The sequence below is a fragment of the Callospermophilus lateralis genome, chromosome 4, assembly GCF_048772815.1.
Source record: "Callospermophilus lateralis isolate mCalLat2 chromosome 4, mCalLat2.hap1, whole genome shotgun sequence".
In the NCBI taxonomy this organism is placed as follows: domain Eukaryota; kingdom Metazoa; phylum Chordata; class Mammalia; order Rodentia; family Sciuridae; genus Callospermophilus; species Callospermophilus lateralis.
Window position 1 is genome coordinate 72,934,750 of NC_135308.1, and position 25,503 is coordinate 72,960,252.

The 25,503-nt window shown below is 35.5% G+C and overlaps 1 protein-coding gene across 1 annotated transcript in view; it reads right to left on the bottom strand.

Moving 5' to 3' along the window:
* LOC143637776 (antigen WC1.1-like) overlaps positions 1–21,986 on the bottom strand; it is a 69,260-nt gene extending 47,274 nt beyond the window's left edge. Inside the window, exons 1-4 of the mRNA XM_077109255.1 lie at positions 21,920–21,986; positions 6,264–6,578; positions 2,930–3,238; positions 2,522–2,839 (exon numbers count right to left, since the gene is read on the bottom strand). Of these exons, the coding sequence (XP_076965370.1) occupies positions 2,522–2,839; positions 2,930–3,238; positions 6,264–6,578; positions 21,920–21,986 (1,009 nt within the window). The remainder of the gene's footprint in view (positions 1–2,521; positions 2,840–2,929; positions 3,239–6,263; positions 6,579–21,919) is intronic.
* Between the last annotated feature and the right edge of the window lie 3,517 nt (positions 21,987–25,503).

Below are 25,503 nucleotides of genomic sequence, written 5' to 3' on the forward strand. Positions count from 1 at the left end.
ACTGGAAAATAGAGAGGAGATTGCTACAGGGTGTAGATCGTATTTAAAGTACTAGATGTGTCCAACCTGATCTAAAAATTCTTGTACATGAATTTAAGAAAGACATGTTTTGTGATTAATTTTTCTAACCTATACAGTTTACATTTCTACATTGGAAAAAAGTCAAAGCCAATTTTCATTTATGTATAACAGACTCAAACATTGATTTACAAGTTGTCTTATTACTTATTTATTTTTGCTTATTGCCATAGCTCAAAGTGAAAAATTTTCATAAATTGTTGGCTTGTATTCCTCAAAAATATCATTAGCATGGAATACAAAGAAAAATTTTAAGAGTTTCATAGTAAGAAAGATAACTAAGCATGAGAACTTAATGTAGCACATTACCATACATTTTTTTCCTGTGAATAACTTATTTGGGAAAATTAATAAGAATCTGAGCAAGATTAATACTATATGATTATATTACAGCAAGGTGGATTTATGGAACTTGTAACAATGCTATGGTTACATATGAAAATATTTTAGGAGTAATGGGACACATTATATTAACCACCTAGTCTTAACTATTCATTCAAAAAGATTTGATAAATTTAGGCATAAATGGAGCACAAGGAGAGAATATATTAAAATAGTGGCATTTGGAAATTTGGTTAGGGTTACTTGGGAATTTTATACTATCCTTGACATTTTTTCAGAGTTATCAATTTAACACAAATGAATAAAATGAAAGAAAGAAAAAAGAAAAACCAACCCATTTCCTACACACATACAAAAATAAAGGTGAAAACAATTAAAGCCATTTCTAGGATATTTCACCAAAACAAACATTAATGGCACCAAACACAAAAATACCTAGAAGTAAACATCATAAAGGCCATGTATAATCTCTGAGAGAAATTAGATATAGCTTGGAAGTAAGTTATTTCCATATTCATGTGTTTTCCAAGTCCAATTTCAACCTAAATACCATAATGCATTTATATATATATATATATATATATATATATATATATATATATATACACACACACACACACACACACACACACACACACACACACACATATACATATATATATGAAGTTGTTTCTAAAATTCATGTGAAATGCATATAACCAAGTATGACTAATGCATTAGGCAATAGAAGCTGCACAATTAGAAGAGTTATTTTAAAGTAATTCTTAAAGAAATCTTACTCAGTCATTTAATAAAGTTATAATAATAAAAGAGATAAGTACAGTTGCAAGAATACACAAACAACAGGATTGAATGGAACAGAGTATAGAATGAGTAGGAAAGTCTGCATTGTTTATTTCAAAGGTGATCCTGTGGTGGGGAAAAGCTTTTTTAGTAATAATGCTGAGTCAACTTGCTGTCCAAACAATAATGTGAAACTTTTCGTCACATCATACACACCCTTACAATATCATCCCCAGTACTGTGCAATTAAAGAAAAGTAATTAAACATGTATGAGACAAACTGGGAGAATATTTTATGATCTAATGGTGAAACTGTTGTATGTGTACAAAAAATGTTGATAAGCTGTGCTTCATTAAGAACATTTGACACCTGAAAGAATACCTTAATAAGAGAGTGAAAGTAAAAGGACAAGTGTTACAAACCTGACACAAATACATACATATTTGCACCAAAAGCTATTGCCATGTTAATATGTAGGATCGTTATTTGAGAAGTCAACCAGTCTCAAATCTTAATATTAGTTGACTATCAATTCATGGTCATGTGGTCATTCAGTAGAAAACTCAAGAGCAAAAATAAGTAAATAAGTAAGTAAGTAAATAAATAAATAAATACATCAATAAAGTTCTGCTTCAAATAGCACAATAGGTGAATTCTAAGCACAATGTGGAGTCAAAGTAGACACAACAAGAGACGATATCCCATTATTTTACATAGAAGTCCAAGGCTGACAAAAATTTTCTTTAGCAGTAAATGTTAGAGTGGTCTTCTTTGGAGGAGAGCAGGGCACAGTGACTGGAGGGATGTGACTGTGACATCTAGGAGCCACTGAAGCTCTCTGATAGTCCAGAGTGAGGAACTTGACAGAGCTGTCATTCATTGCTATACATTGTTCTCTATGAATTTCAATAAATAATGATGCTTACTTAAAAAGTACTCCTCCTTATACCCCTTGAGAGGGCCTGAAAGATGATTATTGAGAAGAATCATAATTCACCACAAAATGTTTCTTTTCTTCATTTATTGTTTTTAACAATTTTCCATTTAATATCACTGTTCTCTCTCAAGATTAGATCATAATCCCATTGCACATTCAATTTTTTTACAAAGTTGTTTTTAGTTCTTGCTTTTATTTTTATTTATTTTATGTGGTGTTAAGGATTGAACCGAACCCACTGCCCCACATATACTAGACAAGCACTCTACCACTGAGCCAGAACCCCAGCCCAGAATGTTTCATTTTTAAAGCCAGCTCTTCACACTGAATGCTCTTAGAGATACGTCACTCAAGTACCATTCAACCCTGATCTCTCTTACCTGAGCAGACCACAGAGGCTGTGTTTTCATGGGTACAGGCAGGAACACCCAGGGCACTCACAGGGCAATTCCACAGGAAGGACTCAGACCCTGAGCAGTGGAATCGGTCTCTCCAGATCTCATCTCCTCTTTCCACAAAGTATGCTCCCTTTGGGGTGGAGATGGCGACTCCACAGCCCAGCTGACGGCAAACTACATTGGCATTGGCCATATTCCAGTGGGAGGCACAAAGAGTTATCCAGCCTCCAGAGGTCTTCATCTCCACTTGACCCTCACACTGAGAGCTGCCATTATTCATGAGCCGAACATCTGTATATCCTGTTAGAAGACAGGGTTTTAGCAACATCACATATTTTTCTTACCTCCACAGAGTGTATAGGGAGGTGAAAGCCCTGTTGTGAGTCTCACCTGAGCAGACAACTTGCACAGCTCCTCTGTGGTGGCAGCTTGCTCCAGGACAGGGCACTCTGGGACAGAACCAGAGCTCAGGCTCCAGCCCCTCACACTGGAACTCTTCAGCCCAGACCTGTTCACTGTCTACTCTGAAAGGCAGGTTCTCCAGGACAGATGCAGCTTTGCCACATCCCAGCTCTGCACAGATGACCTGGGCTGTGGGTAATGTGAAATTCCCATCAGATACTGGAGTCCATCCTTCTCCAGAATTTACTTCGACTTTCCCAGAGCAAGGTCCATGTCCTCCATCCAAACGCACAAATCCTATGGAAGACATTAACTAACAAAATTAATATCTTGGCTTGGAATTGGTAGCTACATGTCACAGGCAATGCTTGATATCTTTTCTTTTCCCAGGGTGTGAGGAATGGATTAAAAGTTGATATCAGAATGGGAATTCCATTGAGTAAGCATGTAAAGACAAATTTAGGAAGAGGAATTAAAAAGGTCAATTTTGAATGATTGACTCATATATATTTATATAACTGTGTGTGTATGTTGTAATTTATGTTTTTATTTTCTTCTATGTGAACATATTATCTTTCATATTAAAAAGGTACTTGTGTGTTTGTCTGTATATCTGTCTCTGTCAATCTACCTGCCATCCACCAGTACTGTGAGCTTCCTCTATCATCTTAAAACATTCAATTTGTCTCCTTGTTCCCATTGTTATAAAATTTACCTCCCAATGCACTTTTCTTGTATCATTGAATCCATTAGATATAAACTATATAGTCTTTCATCATATTTTGTCATTTTCCTTAAATTTATTTGAACTGATACCTAAAAACACAAATAATATCTATTTTAATGAGTAAATGGATGTGCTGGTGTATGTTTACATTGTATTATATTTGTCTCCTCAAACACTTCATTTCTTTTTGGTGAAAACTTCCCATATGCTTTCTTATAGCTCTTTTAAATATAGTTCATTCTTGTTTTCTATATTTACCCTACTATGCAATGGTGCACTAGAAATACTAGTTCCTATCTAAGCAAATCCTCTTATCCCTTAATCAATCTGTAGCCTTCCATTTCCATCCCCTACACTCTCCAGCCTGTGATAATCACAATTTAAGTCTAAATTTGATATGATCCACTGTTTCAGATTTGACATACAGTGAGATTATAAGACCCTTGTCTTTCTTTACCTGACTTATTTCACTTAACCTAATGATCTCCAGGTTAATGCATGCTGTAGTAAATTAAAGGATTTCCTTTTCCCCCTAAATACTATTACATTGTGTAAATTTATTTATCCATTTTTAAGTTGATGGACATGTAGTTTAATTCCATTTCTTAGCTACTGTCAGTAGTGCTGCCATAAACATGGTAGTACAGATGTCTCTCCAACATCCTGATTCTATTTCCTTTGGATATACACTCAGCAGTGGATTAGTACATCATATGGTAATTTTTTGGTGGGATGTCTGATAATGTCTTTGTATTTCCTTTTTCTGTAAAGGATAGTTTTGCTGTCTTAATTATTTTTGATTAGCATATATTTCTTTTAGCTCTATGAAAGTCTCACGGCACTCACTTCTAGCCTGTATGTTCACTATGGAGAAGCCTGCCATCAGGTGAACTAGGCCAACCCTATGTGTTGTTTCTTCTTTTCTGTTGATTCCTTGAGATTCTTTATCTTTCATTCTTGAGAGCTGTACTATAATATATAGAGCCCAAAAATTCAAGTCAAATTTATAAGAAAGTCTGAACAAATTTGGGTATCCAACTAACTTTTCACCCCTAAACCTCTCTACTCTCTCCATAGTGTGCTGTCTGGAACTTTGGGGAGGAATGAATAGGGTGGTCCTGATGCCACCAATGCTGCCATGCTATTTCACAACCTGAGGAAACAACCTTCTAGGACAACACAAAACTGAGAAGGGACACAGGCCCTCAATGCTATGAGCTGCCTACTGCTGAGGTGGACTCAAGGTCCAAGACTCCTGTAATCAGCCACAGGTGATAACAGGCCCTTCTTGAGTCTGTCCCACTAGCACATGTGTCTTGCTCTCCCTATGAGCTCTGTCCCACATTTGAGGCCTCTAATTCCTACTGTGTGCTGAGTATCATCATGGTGGGCCCGGCACTGAGCCCCAAGACAAAGTCCTATGCCAGCCCTGTGCCCTGCTCCTTATCAAGTGGAGTCTTGCTTCCCCCTCTGCTGAGGCAGCTTGGTGGAGACAGTCTCTTTGCTGCCTGACTAAACACAGTTCCAGGTTCTCAGTCTGTGGGCGCTGGTGAACAACCAGTGTTGTCAGACTCTACAGGGCACCAGGTGTCATTCTGGCAGGACTTGTCCTAGGTTTTAAGTCCAAGGCCTGAGCTCAATTTCTTTTCCAGTTCCCAAGAAGGATGCATCTCTCTCTTCATGCTGGGCTGCCTGAGGTTGGAAACTTTCAGTCTTCCTCCCCTTTCTTTTTAATATTCTAAAAACCGGCACTCACCGAGTTTATTGTCTCTGATCAAGCTAGTTTGTTGTGTGAATGAAGTTTATTAAGTGTTATTTGTGGGAGATCACTGAATAAACATCCTGGTCCTAAACTACATGATCTCTTACCATAATAAATATGCATTGATATTTTATGGCATTCAACATTGATTAGCCAGGACTGGATTACATTAACCTTCCTAAGTATGAGTTTATACAGATGTTACTTTGCAATGAAAATATAGAGAGACTCTACTGTAGTAATGATGGAAGAAAGCCTGTAACTCTCATTCACAGTTCTCTGTCCCTTCTTCCCAATGTCCTAAGAATTCTGATGTCTGAATCTGGAAAGGAGAATTGCAACTTTGCAGTAATCCAAAATTCTTCCGTGAGGTGTTCAATCCCAGCTCTGTGCCCATAATCCTACTGACCCAGTGCAAACATATCTCTGGCTATACATATATAAGTACTCAATTCAACTGAGTAAAGTAGAGCCTCATTCTTGCATGTCTTTTGAAAAGTGCTACAAACAGGGTGTGTATGGTAATTTATGTGTAATCCTAAAAATAAATTAGAGAAACAAAATTATGAATATTGCTTTTAAGTGGAATTATCCTACAACAAACCTATCTTATCAAGAAAGAGAATTGAGAAAGGAAAGAGCAATATTTGAAGTTCACAAAAAGGGAAACAAATGAAGCCCATTATTTGCAGCTATTTCAAACACTCAGGGTCTATGAAAGAACCTAGCTCTGTCCTCTCTGAATTGCTCACTTTCTATTCCCCTAAGGATAAGACACTCACTTCATTAGACTTTTTCATTCTGCAATACAGTGGGGAATTCACTGGTCATACCTGAACAGATGACTCCTGCATCCAACTTGTGTGTGCAGTAGTGTTGCCCCCAGCCTAGAGAAGGGCACTTCCACACATGGGACTCCTTGCCTGTGCACTTCACGTCATCCAGCCAGATGGGCCCTGATCCCTCTCCAAAGAATGCCCCGGGCACAGCATTGAGGGCCTCACCACAGCCCATTTGTCTGCACACCACATGGGCATCCTTCAGGTCCCAGCTGTAGTCACAGACAGTGCCCCAGGAATGCTGATGAAGGATCTCCACTCTGCCTGCACAGCGACTGCCCCCATCCACCAGGCGGAGCTGTGGAGTGTCTGAGGAGAAAGAATCATGTCAGTAGTTGCATTTACAAAGAGAATGAGAAGTCTTTTACTCCCTCCCACAGACTAAGCTTTCAGAATGCAGAGTTTGCTAGGTAAGACATGAAGTGGTTACACCAGAGCAGCAGCTAAGTCTCATTTCCAACGAAAACAAGTAGGAAAATTAATTGTGTAAAAAAAAAAAGAAACTTAAACTTATTGTAATCTAGTAAGTAGTCTCAACTAGAAGTTAGGTAGGTACTATCAGAGTTAAAGTTGTTATTGGTAGAGTTCTTCATAAGGTCTGATAAATATTTCTAGAAATGTCAGGATTGCTACCTTGAGTAGATGAAAGTACCTTTTTTTGTGTGAATGATTTCTAAGATTTAATGTAAATGTGCCAGCCTCTGAATTGTTTTCTTATTTTCTTTTTCTTCTTTCTTGTTTTTTCATTTCTTTGCACATATTTTTCTTTTTCTTTTAAATTCTCAATCTTCCTCCATATTTATTTTCCTTCTGTAATTTTCCTTCATGAGTTAATCTTTTTACTAACTTTTGATGTTCTTGTTATTTCATTTTTCCCCTTATCTATGGTTACTGCAGTTTAAGTTATTGTTGAGACTCCTCCTGTACAACAAGAGAGCTTTAATTATTTAATTATTACTGTATTTATGTAGCTTGTTTATTTTATATTGTTTTTACTGCTATTGTTTGTTTTCTTCTTTTTTTTCAAAGAGAGAAATTTTTTAAATATTTATTTATTTATTTATTTATTTTTCAGCAGACACAACATCTTTGTATGTGGTGCTAAGAATCGAACCCAGGCCGCATGCATGCCAGGCAAGCGAGATAACGCTTGAACCACATCCCCAGCCCCTGTTTTCTTCTTTCTGAGTCATGATGGTAACCATATATGATCATATATGAAAAGCACACTTCAAAATCTATTAGAAGAGACAAAGAAGGTAACTATATAGTGGTAAGTTGAACAAACCATCAAAAAGATATAATGTTTATAATTGCATGTGAAACAGAACACCCAATTTTATGAAACAAATCTTATTGGATATAAAGGGAAAATAAAGTTGAATACAATACTAATGATGTCTTAATATTTCACTAATACATTGGTCATCCAGACAAGATATCAACACGCAAACATAGGACTAGAGTACATTATACATCAAGTGAACAAACACGTACAGAGTGTTCCACACAACAGCTACAAAATACACATCATCTTCATTTGCAGTGCAGAAGTCAGCTTCAGAGTTCTACTCTTCCCAGATCAATGAGACATAATTCTTCTATAGTCTGATAAGGTCATGAAAACAGTAAAATTCATTCTCTGAACATTCTTAGAGCTTTAGCTGAGTATCAGACTTCTGTGGAAACAGATTCTGAAGTGAACAAAGCAGTACCATCGGTGAAAACTGAGCATCCTTTCCTCATCTTTAAATAAACCCTCAAGTACTTATGGATAATTTAGGATGTTCTAGCATTATGTCATGAAATTTCATTCACCCAGAAGCCATGGAACAGATGTTTAGAATAATATATGATTTAGAAATCTCAGTCTGCTATTAACTGTACACGGACACGTGATCCTCACCTGTAGTTCTCAGGGATGGATGGACTCTTGCAAATGATGAGGTGTAAACAACACACAGTCAGGGTGTGGCTCAGATGCAGGTGTGCACTGTTCTACAAACCAAGATCACCAGATTCTTAAAGATGGGTATTACTATAGCCTACCCAAGCCTTCAATTAGAAAGGTGTTCCTTTTGTTACAATGGTTTAAACACAGTAATTGATTTTAATTTCAAAAATACACATTCTTTTTCTAATATTTCACTGGTTGATAGGAATCTGGAGAAGAAAATTTTTCATCTTCTTTTCTGTTTCCTGATGACTGAGGTAAAATACTACCAATTTAGTGAGCTGCCCTCCTCACACCTGTGTTTTTCATACAATAATGTATTCATTAATAGAAGTGATGTGCCATACACTGTGTGTTGCTCAGTCTGCACAGTCTACAGTCATGAATAAACATATTTCAGAATGTTATGATTGGCTCATCTAGACCTCTATAATATAGATACAAAATTACAAATATATGTTCAGAGTGGCCCATCTTGAATACTGGGGAGTGGAATATATCACAGCATGAGAGTGGTTTAAAGTGGTTGGCATTGTTTCAGTAATTCCCATTTTCCATGGTTTACTGAAACAATTGGCAGGCATCTTCCCCCTCTGATTTGTAAACAATACTTACTGTGTAAGTACTCCTTGGAGTTCTGAAACATAGTAAGCCTACTGCCTGAGGTCTTTGTTTAGATATTGACATTAAACAAAATATCTGGTGCGGGATTTCTTAATGTTAATTTTCACTTCAAATGATAGGCACTCAATTAAAAATGATTTGATACATAAAACCATGGAGATTACAGAAAAGATGAGCTTCTAAAGAGAAAGCATGAGGAATGGGGACCTGATGCTTCTAGAAATTTCCTTTCACATTTCCTTCCCAATTCCTGATTCTTTCATTTACCTTTGCTCTTTAGACATGTCCTTTTCACACAGATGAGACTGTAGGCCGCAGAATGTATATTTGATCCACAAGAATATGCCCACACAGGGCAATGTCTCCTACTGACCTCTCCTGTGTTTTGGGAGGTGATAGTTACTAGTCTATCAGGGATAGTGGATTAGTAGTGCACCATCAGTGCTGTGTTGATCAAAAGCAATTGTGCCCCCAAAGACGAGATATTTAGCAGCAAATTGGAATGCATTTACTAAATTTAAGAAAATAAATCTAACAGGAATTATGTAGGACCTTTGTGAAAGCAAACAAACTGTTTTTAAACTTTTTATTCAAACTTGTTATCTATGTAATTACAACAAAAAATGCCATAATTATGAAAACTTGAGGCATGTTGTTGGTATTATATTTAGCTAAGCAGTGGTAACATAAAATACAAACTTTGCTGTTACATTTTTGGTTACAAGTCATAAGTAAGAGTTGCTCATCATAATGAATGACCAATCACATCACTCCTTTCAGGATATATTGGTGATTAGTCACTGTGCATATGTTATTCGGTTCATGTGTAGACAACAAAGTGTGTTTCTCCCACCTCCTTTTCTCTCAGTAATATCCTCACATAACATGAAGCAAAAATGAATCTTTGAAGGAGGGAACTGATGGAAAAAGACAAAAGTGAAGTAAACACACACCTACCCAAAAAAATTGTTATCTATGACAGCAGAATGCACTACAATTCATATTATACACATAGAGCACAATTTTTCATGTCTTTGATTGTACCCAAAGTTGAGTCACACCATTCGTGTCTCCTCCACACATGCATTTAAGGTAACGATGTCCATCATCTCATTTCACAGTCTTTCCTACCTCTGTGCCTCTTCACTGACCCTGCCTCCCCTTTGCTCTATCTAGACTTTGTCTAATCCTCCCATGCTCCCACGCATACCCCATTATGAATCAGCATCCTTATATCAGGGAAAACATTCGACATTTGGGTTTTTGGGATTAGCTAATTTCATTTAGCATTAGGTACTCCAACTCCATCCATTTACCTGCAAATGCCATGATTTTATTCTCTTTTCATGCTGAATAGTATTCCATTAGACAAACTAAAGAACTTAAAGGCATACAGATAGGACAAGAGGAACTCAAATTAGCACTATTTGACAATGATATGATTCTATACCTAGAGACACAGAAAATTCCACTAGAAAACTTCTAGAACTAATAGATGAATTCATCAAAGTAGCAAGATGTAAAATTGATACCCATAAATCAAAGGCATTTCTATATATCAGTGATAAATTCTCTGAAAGGGAAATGAGGAAAACTACCCCATTTACAATAGCCTCAAAAAATTACTTCGGGATCAACTTAAAGAAAGAGAAGATAAACCTCTAGAACAAAAACTACAGAATGCTAAAGAAAGAAATTTAAGAAAACCTTGGAAGATGGAAAGATCAAACTTGTTCTTGGATAGACAGAATTAATATTGTTAAAATAACCATACTACTAAAAGTACTATACATATTTAATGCAATTACAATCAAAATCCCAATGATGTTCCTCATAGAAATAGAAAAAGCAATCAGAAAAAATTCATCAAGAAATATAAGAAACCCTGAATAGCTAAAGCAATCCTTAACAAGAAGAGTGAAGTAGGTGGCACCACTGTACCAGACCATAAACTATATTATAGAGCAATAGTAACAGAAACAGCATGAAATTGGCACCAAAATAGACGTATAGACCAATGTATAGAATACAGGACACAAGAGACAAACCCACCTAACTACAGTTATCTTATATTAGATAAAGGTGCCAAAAACATGCAGTGGAGAAAAGATGGCCTCTTCAATAAATGTTGCTGGGAAAACTGGAAGTTCATATGAAACAAAATGAAATTAAACCCTTATCTCTCACCATCCACAAAACTCAACTCAAAGTGTATCAAGAAACTAGGGAATTAAACCAGAGACATCTGCCTATCAGAAGAAAAAGTAGGCCTAAATCTCCATCATGTCAGACTAGACCCTGACTTCCTTAAGACTCCAAGTATTTTTGAAGGTTTTAAAGATCTTATGTTTGAAGTAAAAACATAAATAATTTTTATACTGTTCTCTTTAGTGAATGCAAACATTTGTTAGAATTCAGTTGAACATCTAAATTGTTACTAATAGGATTTTTGAAGTGCATAAGTCAAAATAAATGTGAATATAGGAAAGAAATTTTTGAAATAGAAGGCTGCTATAAAAATATTCATGAGATTTTAAAATATATTAAAAAGAACTAAGTTCTTATGAGAGTGCATTGCAGCAGAATGTAAATATAGACAAAAGACAATTATATGTTTAGGAAGTTAGTATTTAAAAGGAAACACCTCAGATCATTAGGACATATATATTTTTATATTATTGAAAATTTATGTGTAATTTTTTAAAAAATAGTATTTAATCACTACTTTTTATTGTGCTCTAAAATAAACTTTTCAGTGATTAAATAAATACATTTGAAAGTCATTCATAATGCAAAGACAAAACACATGTACATATATATCCACTAATATCCAAGTTTATTGTAAAGAAGACATATTTGAGCACTTTCCTACTAACATAAAAATTTCAACTTGTTGTTTAAATGGCTCCATATTTCCATATTGACTAAAATCCTTAATTTCTGGGATGTAGCAAAACTCTTTTCATTGGCCATTGATTTGATAAGAGCATTTTTAAAAGTTTTGACTCAAAAAATGGAATTTTATGTCTTACATTGATAAACATTGTAACTAAAACTGTCAGCCAGGTTAGTGTGTTAGGGGATACTTTGTTACCAGACACACATGAGATAATCAGCATTATAAAGAGAAAATGTTTAATTTCATTTACAATTTTAGAAGTTACAGTTAGTATTTGGTTGATCTAATTTTGGGGGGTAACATAGCCCCTTACTGTAAAAGAACAAGGTACAGCAAATTGTTCAACTGTGTCTGGGAAAAGAGTTAAGAGGAGGTCAGAGTTCTATAGTCTCCATCAAGAGCAGGCCCTTACTGACTCAGTGATTCCCACTATTTTCGAACTCTTGAGGGGTCTCTCACTTCCCAGTAGAACCATGTTGGAGATTAAGCATTTACCAGAGGGTTTTGGGGACAATTTTAAGATCCAAACTATAGTAGTCATTGCGCTTTTGGAAAGTCTAGCTAAAGAGGAACAAATTTACCAATGGTCACTGTGTTTAAAACTAATATATTTAATGTACTTCTACAGAGATACCCATAGGACCCAGAGAGCAAAACTTAAAAGTAAAGAAAGCCATAAATTTTAAAATCTGTCTTGCATTACAGAGAACTATACTCAGTTTTTTTTTTTAAATCAGTAATTAGAAGAAAAGACACATCTGTGTTTCAGTCAAATAAGAAAGAAACCAGGCTCAGACCATGAAAAATTTAATTCTTAGTGGCCTATGAGACTTTGGGGTATTGGGTCTATAAGTGACTGAAAATATGTGTTTGGCACAACTTAGAATGTGTGTTTACTCTTAGAATGATAGAAATGTGGTTGTTGCACAGTTCAGATTTGGGAGTTGTTTTATTTCTAAGCAAAGAAAGTACTATCCTTTTGATTCTGTAGTGTAAAAACACTCATTTTTGTTTTCTAGAATCATCTTTTAGTGTTATCATATCATATTTTTTCGTGTTATCATAGCATATCTTTTAGTGTTATCATATCAGATGATTACACTAATATCTTTTAGTGTTATCATATCTTCAGATAGTGACTTCTTTAAGTATTAAGATTAAAGATTATTAACCTGTAAATTAAATTGAGGATTGTAAAGCACTATTTCCTTTTATTTTGGCAGAGATGTATACTGTGGTAGGTTAGTGATTTGTACAAAGTTATAAATTTGGAGAATATAGTTGACACCCTGACCTATCCTCTCATGTCCTTGTTTTATTCTTCCCAATGACAGCTTCACATGCCAGGTTATGGCACATTTTCTCCTCCCTTGGCTCAATGTAAGGTATATAATGCATTTCAGTCTCCTGGGACATACTTTCAACTTTCCTCTCAGACAAGTGTCCTTCATTTCTCATAATTGACTCACTTGCAAGAAAGACACCAACCTGAGTAATAGGAGAATCTCAGGTCCAGACTAGAAAATTGTTCCTCCGTATCTGTGCTTGAGCCTAAAAGATCCTCAATTCTCCACATTTCTGCTCTTTTCAGGGTTTTATTTACCACAGGAAATGTCTCCTCTTAATCCCTCTCATGATTAGAGATTTAGGTCTCAATTTTATCCAGGTAGACCAAAGAGATAGGATGACAAGGATGGTTCTCAACATGTTTCATCAAGATTGTACATATATTTCTTTCTCTATGTCCAGGGTTGCCTTCTTCATCCTGCCTGTAGCTGTGACTCAATCTGCATTCAACCAACTCCCAGGTCCTGTGGCAATATCCTCACCTCTATCTATCTGTCTCTCATACATTCACTCCAGGTTCCTACTTTCTCTTGGGACAGAGCACTGTGTTGCTTGAGATACTGGGGATATCTCCATTACATGTGGTATTTGGCCACTTACAGATCCACAAAAACTGAAGTATGTTCCTTGAAGACCAAACTTGCTTTTTTACATTCCAAGGCAGAGATGGCTGCATGATATTCCAATCCAGGCAAAGAAGGGGCAAAAAGCATGGTCACTAAATGCTGAGAAATAGCCATAATAGCCTTGGACTAGCACATGATGAAAATGGAAGAAAAAGGGAGACTTCAAAGAGGTATATGTAAACTTTCTGCTCAGGTTTGTTATTTATGTTGGAGATGGCTATTTGAAGGCAATATTGAGAGTTTACCTCATATTATTTTATTCAAAATTCAAATAATTTTTAGATATCTCCATGTTGCAAAAATGTTTGTAGTTGTGGAGAATATAAATCACAAGAAAGCAATGAAGTTCTCTTTGGGATTCCTTATTTCTAGTGGAAAGAAGAAAAGGAAATAGTTTCAAGTCATTTGAAAAGTTTATGAACGACCTAGGTGGACAAAGAAAGAGATATTTCCCCTACAGAGGACTACTGATTTATATTGCCTCTACAGAGGACTACTGATTTATATTAAACAATCTAAGCAAAGGCAAAATGAATATTTCAGTCATATACATTTCTGTTTCATCTCTTTTTGTATGTGTGCACTTTGACCTAAGGCAAAATTCTTAATGAAATCTCATCACTGGGACCCCTCCTTTCAACATTTTGATCTTCTTAGTGCCTCAAACTTGAGTCACTCTTACAATTCATTCTTCTCTTTTTCTACAGTAGCCATGCAGAGTTCACATAAACATACACAGGAAATTTTACAAATTACAACTGAGTCTTCAGCTCTGCTCAGAGAATCCTTAAGTACATAGTCAGCTCTCATGTCAAATCCTATTACTACAAGCCTCCTTTACCTTTCCAAAGTCCACTTGTCTCTACCCTCCCATTCTTATCAAATAACACCAAATGCACTTTTATGACTGAATGCAACAGGTAGAAACTGTCATGTCTTACTAAAATACACACCTAATGACATTTTATTCAATTCAACACTGAGTTGCAAACACACAGCCTTCTAATTCAAGTTTATGAAGATGTTTTGTTAAAAAAAGTGAAGAGAATGGATTGCAGTAAAGATGAAAGGAGAATCCACAACTCAGAGCTTTCTATCTGTAGTTCTCCCTCTCACCAAAAGCTATGCATTCTTTTCTCTGAATTTGCAAGAGATTTATGACTTTGTAGTAATCCATAAATTCCTCTGTGATTTGTTTAATGATATCCTCTGTGCCTATACATCTACTAGCCTAGTGCAAAACAGTGTCTCAGGCTACACATATGGAAACACTTCAAATGAAAAAAGTACAACTTCCTTCTAGTCTTTTCTTATGACAGGTTCACTGTCTCTAAGGAGATATATCTGTTGGTTTGCAGATCTTTTCGATTATAAGAAACCTATAAGAACAAAGCTATAAAGATTATACAGTTAATATTAATTGAAATATTATTAAAATAAAGACAGACAATAGGAGAAGGGAAACCTGTAGTTGAGACTCACAAGAAGGAAGTAAGAGAAGCTCATCACAATCAGAAACTGAACAGTCTTGGTCTAAAGACCTCTGAATCCTTCCTAGCTTATCCACCTCCTATTTCCCCAGAAATCAGAAACCTTCTAATCTAGAACTTTTCTTTCTCCAAGACACTGGACAATACAATGACAGTAACTGAGCAAGTGACTCCTACATCATCATGCCTGCTGTTGCAGTTCTGTTGTTTTTCAAAAATAGCAATAAAATTGAAAAATACCTAGTTGGACTGATCAAGCAAACAATACAGAAGACACAAATTACCAGTATGATGAATGAAGCAGACAGTATCACTCCATTTCAAACAATTACACATTATCCTTGAAAAGAAAATGCTGTAATACAGTTCATCCTAAATTATTAGCCAATTTATATAAAATGAATAAGTTTCTAGGAAGAAATAATTTTCCAAAACTGGTACAAGAACGAATAAAAAAACAAAATCACCACCAACGTAGTGGAACAAAATGGGATTTCCAAAAAAGCTAAAGTCTTTCACATAGTAAAGGAAATATGCAACAGAGTGAAGAGACAATCTACACAATCTACACAACTGGGAGAAAATATTTGTAAACTATACATTTGAAAATGGATTAATGTCTAGAATGTATAGCTTAAAATATACACACACACACACACACACACACATACATACAAACACACCTGATAAAATATGGTTGTAGATCAAAACAGATACTTCTCAAAATATGGGCTGGGGTATAGCACAGTTGATAGAGTGCTTGCCTCGCGTGCATAAGGCACTGGGTTCGATCTTCAGTACCACAAAAAACAAACAAACAAACAAAAAATCAAAAAACCAAACCAACCCCCCCCAAAAAAAACAAACCAAAACAAAATAATAACTAACTAAATATATATATGTATGTGTATTTATATATAATATTTTATGTGTATTTATATATTATTATATATAAATACACATTTGTATATACAATATATATTATATATTATATATTATATAATGTGTATACACACACACACACACACACACACACCCATACACACACACACAAAAAAATGGACTACCAGGTATATTAAAACATGCTCACCGTCACCTTCAAGAAAAGCAAACTAAGTGACAATGGAAAATTGTCTTACTCTAGTAAGAATGACTATTATAAAAATACACTAATGAGTGAGAGGATGTGGACAATGTGGTGTATATGCACAACAGAATATTATTTAGCACCAAAATGCATGAAATCTTGCCATTTACAAAAACATGGATGCAAGTAGAGCTCCTCGTTTAGTGAAACAGGCAGAGTACAGAAAGATAAGTGCCGTCTCTCTAAGATTAGCAGTATAAAAAAGTCGATCTCACTGAAAAGAAGAGTAAGTTACAAGTAGCTGGCAGGACTGAAGGCATGGGGGGAGAGGGGATGATAGGGAGAGGCTGATGAGAGACTACAAGTTAATTAGCTAGATAGGAGAAAGAAATTCTGTTGTGCTCTTGAACAGCAGGGTGACTATTGATAATGTTAATGTGCTGCATATTTCAAAAAGTTCCAAGTATGGATTTTGAAAGTTTTCACCACAAATAAATTTTACATATATATATATATATATATTTAAGGAGATAGATATTTTTAGCCTGATTTAAGCACTGCACAATACATATGTAGAATGGATCACCTGGTATCCCATAATTCTGTGTACATTTTATATTTTTGTATATCAATTAAAAATCATTATCATATTAAATTATAACCAAATTGAATTATTATTTAAAACATCCTCACAAAAAACCTCCAGGATTAGAAGCCTTTAGTGGTGAATTATGGTGATTTTCTCATAGAAAAATTATGAGTTCTAGGTTTTGTTTTGCTCTTCAGAAAAGAAAAGGAAGCACTTTATAATTCATTTTATTATGTCAATAAGATATAATGTCAAAATCAAGGCATTAGAAGAAAATAAATGAAGCACAAAGCAAGATTCTTCAAAAATATAGACACAAGAATCTTCAGCAAAACACAGCAAGTCATACTCAACAATATACAAACAGCAGAATGCACCAGGACCAAATGGGGTTTACCCAAGAATGCAATGTTGGCTTTTTTTAAAAAAAGTAAATGAAAGTAATTCCCCATATAAGTATGATAATAATGCATGATTGTTACACTAGATGGAGAGAAAACATTTAGTAAATATAAGGGGCTGAGGATGTGGCTCAGGTGGTAGCACGCTTGCCTAGCACGCGTGAGGCACTGGGTTCGATTCTCAGCACCACATATAAACAAAAGAAAGATATTGTGTCCACCTAAAGCTAAAAAATGAATATTAAAAAATTTAATATCCCTTTATAATGAAAATTCCCAGGGAAATAGGAATAAAAGAGAATCTCATTAAACTACAATAACAGTCTCTCTTAAAATTCTATTTTTGTATTTTAGGCCCCAGAAAAGGCAAGAAAAAGAAAGAAAAGGTATATAGCTTGTGAAATATGAAGTAAAACTGTGTTTATTTAAAGACAATATAATTGTGCATGAGAAACTAGGAATCTACAAATATCTACTAGTACTCATATAGCTATAAGACATGAGTAAGATATAAATATTAAATCATCTTATTGTAGCAACAAAAATCATAAAGGTTAATAATAGTTTTTGAAAGAAGTACATCAGACCACTTACTTCAATATGTACTATAAGTCTACCATATTGAAACAGCATGGTACTGGCCTAAGGATAATCATACAGGTCACTGAACATAACAGGAGCCTAGAATCAAACTCTCATGTTATGCCTCCCTTCCTAATGAAAAATAAAAATGACCAATGAAGACACAAAAGGTATAGAAAACTATTAGTAACTAGGGGAGAGTAAGTTAGATCCAAAGAGAATTAAACTTATTCACAAAAATTTGTAAAAGATTAAATAGCAAGTATTAGAGAAGATTTGTAGTAATGGAAATGGTAGTATTAACTTCGGGAACCTCCAGCTGTTACTTTAAAAGAAATAAACTGACAATATGATGTGACAATTTCAATAATATTCCAAAGCTATGAAAGGTATGACATGAAAGTTCTTAACATTTTTATTTATAATAACAAAACTAGGATGTCACTCAGCTCTTCCATAATAAGTTAATGGATAAAGAAATTGAGATATATCCACACAATGAAAAGTGATTATGTAATAAAATGAATAAAGTATTTTAAATAAATCTTATTGTAAATATTTAATGTATATTACATGATTCCATGGTAAATTATACATACGTACATAGATATGTATACACACATATGTATGTTTACTATAGTGAAGTAAAATATCATAACCAACAAACCACATACTTACCCAGATTTAGTTTTGCTTTTTTTCCCCCTTTGGCAAGAGCAACTAAAATCTACTCATTTAGCGTGAATCCCTGAAAGAGCACAATTTTATTATCTAGAGTTCTCCTGTTGTGTGTTAGAGCTCTAGGCTTGTTCATGTTATATATCTGCTATTTTGTATCCTCTCACCTACATTTCAATATTTTGCTGAATAAACAAAATGAGGAACAAGGTGTCACATACTCTTTGGATGCATCCATGTAGACCAATTAACGTGTGGTATTGAAAGTCAGGGAACTGGTTAACCTTGCCTGAAAGAAGGCACGAAGTTATCCTCTACTTGTTAATATTCTATTTCTTGATTTCTGTGTTGTTTACATGTATTCACTTCACAAAAATTCCTAGAGCTTGAGACTTGAAACTCTTGCATATTTTAATACTTTAATAAAAAAATTAAAATGAACATTCAAAGCCAGGCCATCAGACTTCAGAGATCAAACCCTCTATTCTTATGCTATAAACTACCTCAGTAATATAATCTTCATGAGACTTTACTAGTCACAAATGTTGTTTTATGATAAAAATTATAAACTTTGAATCTAGGAGAAGTTAAAAGAACTCTAAGAACAGTGAAACATATATATTTCTTTACCTACTTAATGGTTATCATTTGCCCAAAATAGAAAAATTAATAATATAAGAATTATTATTATACTAATAAATGTGTGTGCATACACAAATGTGGAGACTTCTATTATAGCATTATAATAGAAGGTGTTGTAGGTGTATATATACAGTTTTATATCAAAAAGCAATTTCAATTTTAAAATATACTGTATCCCTTTGTATTTCTGTTTCTTTTAGGAAGTCTTCCCTAACCACTTCTGAGTAGGTTAGCTGACTCCCTATTGTGTTCCCACAGCAGCCTTTACTTTCTTAATTATTGTACATATCATAGTTTATCATTATTACTGGTTTAGTTGTCCACTCCCCCACTGTGTTGTGTCACTGAGAAGTGTGCTCACTGTTGTAGCACTGGTGCCTGTTAAGGCACAATGAAGGATGATTACATCTAGCAATGCAGTGTACTAGGTACTCTAGGGAACCCTCCAGTATACAGAGGAAATACTCCACAGAACAACTGGGCAACAGATCCTGACACCTGTATGGCCTTGATGTATAAGATATAAGCCAGCAGGAGAAATTGGGTAGCTCTCAGATGAATTCTGAGGGAGCACTTCTGAATGTGCAATGCCTTGGAACTGTATTGAGGAACAATGTGGAAACTATCATGGATACACCCACAAAATCTGTGCTACAGAATGTGTCCAGTGTGATCTGGCAGGCTGCTGTGGTCACCTGGACTACTGGCAGTAAAGGCTCTTGTAACATGTCCTAGGATTAAGGAATTTTTAATGCTCTGGCAGCAAAATTCCAAGGTTGAAATTTTGCAAGAAGATGGGGCAAATTCATTTGAACCAAGTGCTTTAATATGTGAACATGTGTTTTGATATTTTGATCCTCTGAGGATAATGTTCTCCTTGAGGAAAAATGATGTTTGCTTGAAGGAGGTATAATTTCTTCTCAGCCTGAATAGAAATCCATTCACTGATCTTGATAATAGAGACCAGAATGGAATCAGAACATAATTTTACATTTCGTTTTGAGAGTCCATCCCCACCCCTAAGAGCCAGACAGTTTTGGAGACAGGACACCATCATGGGTCTTTGCCTAGAATCCAAAGAACTGGATGTTTCTAGACATATACTAAGGGAGTGAGGAGCAGAACATCTTGTTCTTGTTGGGAGGGGTAGAGTTTCTCAAAGAAGAAGGAAAGAGACTTCTGAACAGAGAGTTTAGAAGAGGGAAGAAAAAAATGAGTAGAGACAGAGATGTGAAGGGCATTGTTGAAGCAGGCAGGACCTATAACTAGAAAAGCTGGCTCTCCAGGATGTGGCTAGATCATCCCTTTTCAGGAGCTCAAATGCTGGGAACCTAACTGCACTGAGCCACAGGTCCAGTGTGCACCACATTTCATGTAAGGTCTGAGGAAACCACAAGGGAAAAAAATCACCAGGAATACTTGCACAAGCACAGGGTTGTTCTAAGGAGTAGTTTCTTGGCATGTGAGAGAAGAAGTTTGAGTACCCACAGGGAAAGAAAAATTGGACCACCAGAGGCTCATCCTGAAGTCTCTAAGGCCAGATCCCTGCTCTTCCTACAGTGCTAACATCAATTCATCCATGACCTTCTGCATCTGGTATAGATTATTTTTTCTGCACAAGGGGATCAGAAGACCATCAATCCTAGTGATAGGGAGAGAAAAACACCTGCAGAAAGACAAAGGTCTGCCAAGAACCCTGGGTAGGGGAAATACTATAGTGAGGCAGAAAATGCCTGAGCTGTGGGTTTTTGAGGAAGAGAAAGAATCACATGTCAGGCTCAGACTGCAGGTGCAGGTTTATCTGTGGTATAATTACAGTTCATATTATCTGTGTTGGGGGCTTTCTTTATACACCCCAAGGTTTACATCTGCCCTTGTCATGTGAACATACACATATATCATCACCAACACTGTCCTCACTATCAAATCCAGCACCATGGCTCAGAGTGATTTCTATGGACTCCTGTCTAAACAGCTGACTTCCAGTGGGCAGGCATGCTCCTGCTCATACTTTTACTTCAAAGTTCCTTCACCCACTAGTTGCTCTACTCTATCACCTCACCTCTCTGCACCCCTCCCCCGCATCTGTCTCTGTTTCTGTTTTTCAATCTTTCCTCCTTTTTCTCTCATCTTTCTCGCCTCTCTTCTCCTGCATTTTTCTTTCTGTTTCTCTCTCTCCCTTCTCCCTTTAGGTACATCACTCCCTATGGCACTTCTATTTCTTCCTTCCTCTTCTCTCTCTCTCTCTCTCTCTCTCTCTCTCTCTCTCTCTCTCTCTCTCTCTTTCATATGCACAAACACACCAGTTCACTGGCTAAAAGGGCAGAAATTCTAGTGGAGTGAGTAAGCATACTATAGAAAACAGGAGGAACAGATAAGAGGGCCAGCCTGAGGGCATCCCTCAGCCTTTAACTGTTATAGGAAACCTGGGAAGTGAGTTTTTAGATGTCATTGTGTAAATCCAAAATATAGTCTCTGGTTGATCTGGGAACAAACTTTATATCTCTGCAACATCCCATCGTTGTTTTTGAATAACTGAGATGCATGAGACATCTAATTTTTTGCATATACACAGAATAAAGATTAGCATTTACTGTCACTTCAGATGATAGCGGGTCAAAACCAAATGATCTATAAAGAGGCATTCTCTTTAGGATCCTAATGATTATTTCCCAGATCCTTGGAGCTAATCCATCATCTCCCTGGTCTTAAAAAGTGGGGCTATTCTTACCTTGAGCATCCACTATGACAGTAAGGAGGAGAAAAGCAAGTCCCTGGAGATGGCCCTGTCTCTGCATAATCCGTCTGTTCCTTGTGTCCTCTGGTCACAGCATCGGCTTCCCCAGATGATCTAGGGAGCCCTCCCAGCTTTTGATGGGGCTCCTACCACAGGAAGGGGATTATATAGCACCAGCCACTGACATGGCCATCTTCTGGGAGCCAATAGAAACTATGTTTAACGTCTTCCCGCCTTCAGACACTGTAGGAAAAGGAAACTTTCTGAAGTTAAAACATCAATTAGCTGCTGAATCTTAATTATCTTCTTATATAAAAGAGGGGTCTTTTGATATCAGATTTCTTTCTGTTCTCAAAAATGATACAGAAAAGCTATTTTTTTAACCTCAGGGATTTGGTTCAATGTCAGGTTCCATCTGGTTGCTAGCATTAGTGAAGCACAAGATTTTGGGTCAAATCCATTACCCAGTGGAGCCAAGAAAAGACGACCTTTGTTGATGAGATCTAGTTTTCCAGTGTCACAGCACCAGCATGTTGTGGCTGCAAGGATTCAAGATGTCCTTAACTGTAAGAAGAAAAAGGATGGGGATTAGAAAGTTTAAAAGACTTTAGGGAATGAACAAAGTTGAGTTTGATCAAACTCAAAACTCCTGGACATCCCAGGAACCTGAGTGTTGATCCTGTAGGCTTAACTTTCCACCCCCTTCATTTCTGGGTTATAAGTGAAGCCTGTCCATAGCTCTATTGATGACAGTGTAAGTTTATGAAGACTATCTTCCTCTCCTTGAGTAATATCTCAGAGAATTTTTTCCAGTTTCACATGGAAATATATTGCACTTCCCTGGTACATGGTGGGATCAGAGATTGAAAAAAAAAGTTATATGTTCATTTCCCATTTACAATTCAGCTTCCTCCCTCTGACACTCCAGTCCTTATGGGATTGATGGGGTGCCTGCCTGCTCCTGGGTCCTCCTTTTCAGCATTTCTTTCTTTGCCTCCTCTTCTTTCCTTCATTCTCATATAAACTAGTCCACTTTCACATTCTCTTATGCCCTCTACTGAACCTCTACCCAGTATGGCATACCTCCTGAAGTGTTGTCTACTTGTTTGATCAATTACTGAGACAGGAATATTAAAATATTCCCCTTAAGATAGCAGCTTTGTCTATTTTCCACTTTGTATCATCCAGGCTTCATGGATTTTGATGCTCTCCCATTATTTTCATGAGTATTTATGGTGGTTTTGTTTTCTTCACAAACTTTACATTTTATCATCTTGAAAAGTCCTTGTTTAATTGTCATAGCCTTTGTATTGGGGTCTACTTTTTCTTATATGAATGTAGTTATACCAATTTTATTATGTGTAATGTTTTCTCTTTGTATCTCTTTCCATCCCTTTCCTTTGCAAATTTTGGTGGCTATATTTACAATTCATTTTATATAGAAACAAAGATGCATACTGCTTTTAAAAACAAATTCACTCTGATATGATTATATATTTTAGGTAGTTGCAGAACTAGAGGTGACCCACATACTCTTCATCAAATTCCACTCAAAATTTACATGTTGTAAAACAATAGTACAGTATTAAAACAAGGAACTTGACACTGTCACCACCAATGCATGAGACATCTAATTTTTTGCATATACTCTTACAATTAGTAGTTGGTAATTTTCATTTTATCAATTTGAATAGATGGTAGTGATGGTAATTCTCATTTTATCAATTTGAATAGATGGTAGTGATATTGTATCATAGTTTTAAATTGTATCATTAATGGCTAGATTTCTTGAACATTGTTCATATGCTTATTTGACATTTGTGTATCCTCTCTATTGAATTGTCTGTTAATGACTATTGCCAATTTTCTAATTGGATATTTTTAGTGTTGAGTTTTGAGAAATTTATATGTATTCCAAATATAACTTTATCAGATATTTGTTTTGCAAATATTTTCTCTCAATATTGGGCTTGTCTTTCCATCTTATTTACATGGAATTTTCTAGAGAAACAGTTTTTTTTATTATGTTTCAGTTTAATTCATCGATTTTTACCTTTATAATAAGATCATGCTTTTGGCGTCATCAAATAGTTCTCTGCCCAGTCCTAGATCCCCAAAATTTTCTCTTAAATTATATTTTAAAAGTTTTGTGGTTTTACATTTTATTCTTGAACCCAGGTTGCATTTTCATTTAATTTTTTATAAGGAGTGAAACTCAGGTAAGGTTCAGTTGCTTTCTTTGCTCATGGATGTCTAATTGCATCACTACCTCTAGGCTGACTTTTGCACCTTTATAAAAACTCATCTTACAGTTTGTGTAAGTCTGTTTCTATGCTCTCTGTTCTGTTTCATCCACTCACATGCCAGTCCCCTCACTTAAGCCAGATGGTCTGCATTATCATAGCTGTAAATGTCTTGATAGTACATATACTGACTCCTCCCATTTTATTTATTTCCTCCCATTTTTAGATATTCTCATTCGTTTTCTTTTTGCATAAATTGTAAAAGATTCTTTATATATATATATATATATATATATATATATATATATATATATATATATATATATATATCTTTTCAATAGTCTTTACATAGAAATTCACATAAATCTAATGATTTTCTAATCCATGAATAGAGTATGTCTCTCCATTTATATTTTTAAATTTATTGTATACCTTCTAAATCTTTCTACAGAACAATCTTGGATATATCTTTTTGAATGTATACATAAATATGTGTTTTTTTGGTTATTGCAAATAAAGTTTTTATTACGTTTTTAATTTTAATTTTTATTTAATGTTAATATATAACAACACCATCTATTGTTCCTTGTGGAAAAATACATAAAATGTATTATAAAAACCATTTTTAAATGTATAGTCCAACTTTAAACTTAATCCGTGTGGTAGCTGGTACAGGATTTCCTTCCTTATAGGGGTTCATGGTATTCCATTGTACTATAGACCATTATGCAATGTTCCTTAGTAATTTTTTCTACTTATATTATTTTTTATTTTATTTTATTTTTTTGGCACTAGGGATCAAACCCAGGGACTCTTAACCACAGATAAAACTCTCAAGTCATTTTGAAGTGTTTTATATTGAGACACGCTCTCACTAAGTTGCTTAGGGATCTGCTAACTTGCTGAGGCTGGCTTATACTGTGATCTTCATGCCTCAGCTACCAGAGCTTCTGGTATTACTGGTGTGCACTTCATACCCAGCTTCAGGTTCGTATTTACATACCAGGGAAATAGTATCATTTTTACTTAACTTTTCATCACTGTGACAAAATATTTTAGAAAAACAACTTAAAGAAGGAAAGATTCATTATGGCTCACAATTTCAGAGATTACAATATGGTTCACTTGTTCAGTTTCTTTGGGCCATGGTGGAAAGGCATGGTGGAGGAAATCTGCTCAATTCATGGCTGCCAGGAAGGAGAGAAAAGGGAAGGGGGTTGAGAGAAGAGGTTGGGGACAAGGTATAGTTCTTAAGAATCCCAAGGACCCATGCCATTCATCAAGGTTCCAGTTTCTACCATTTCTACCAACTCAGAGTAACTCACTCAAATTATG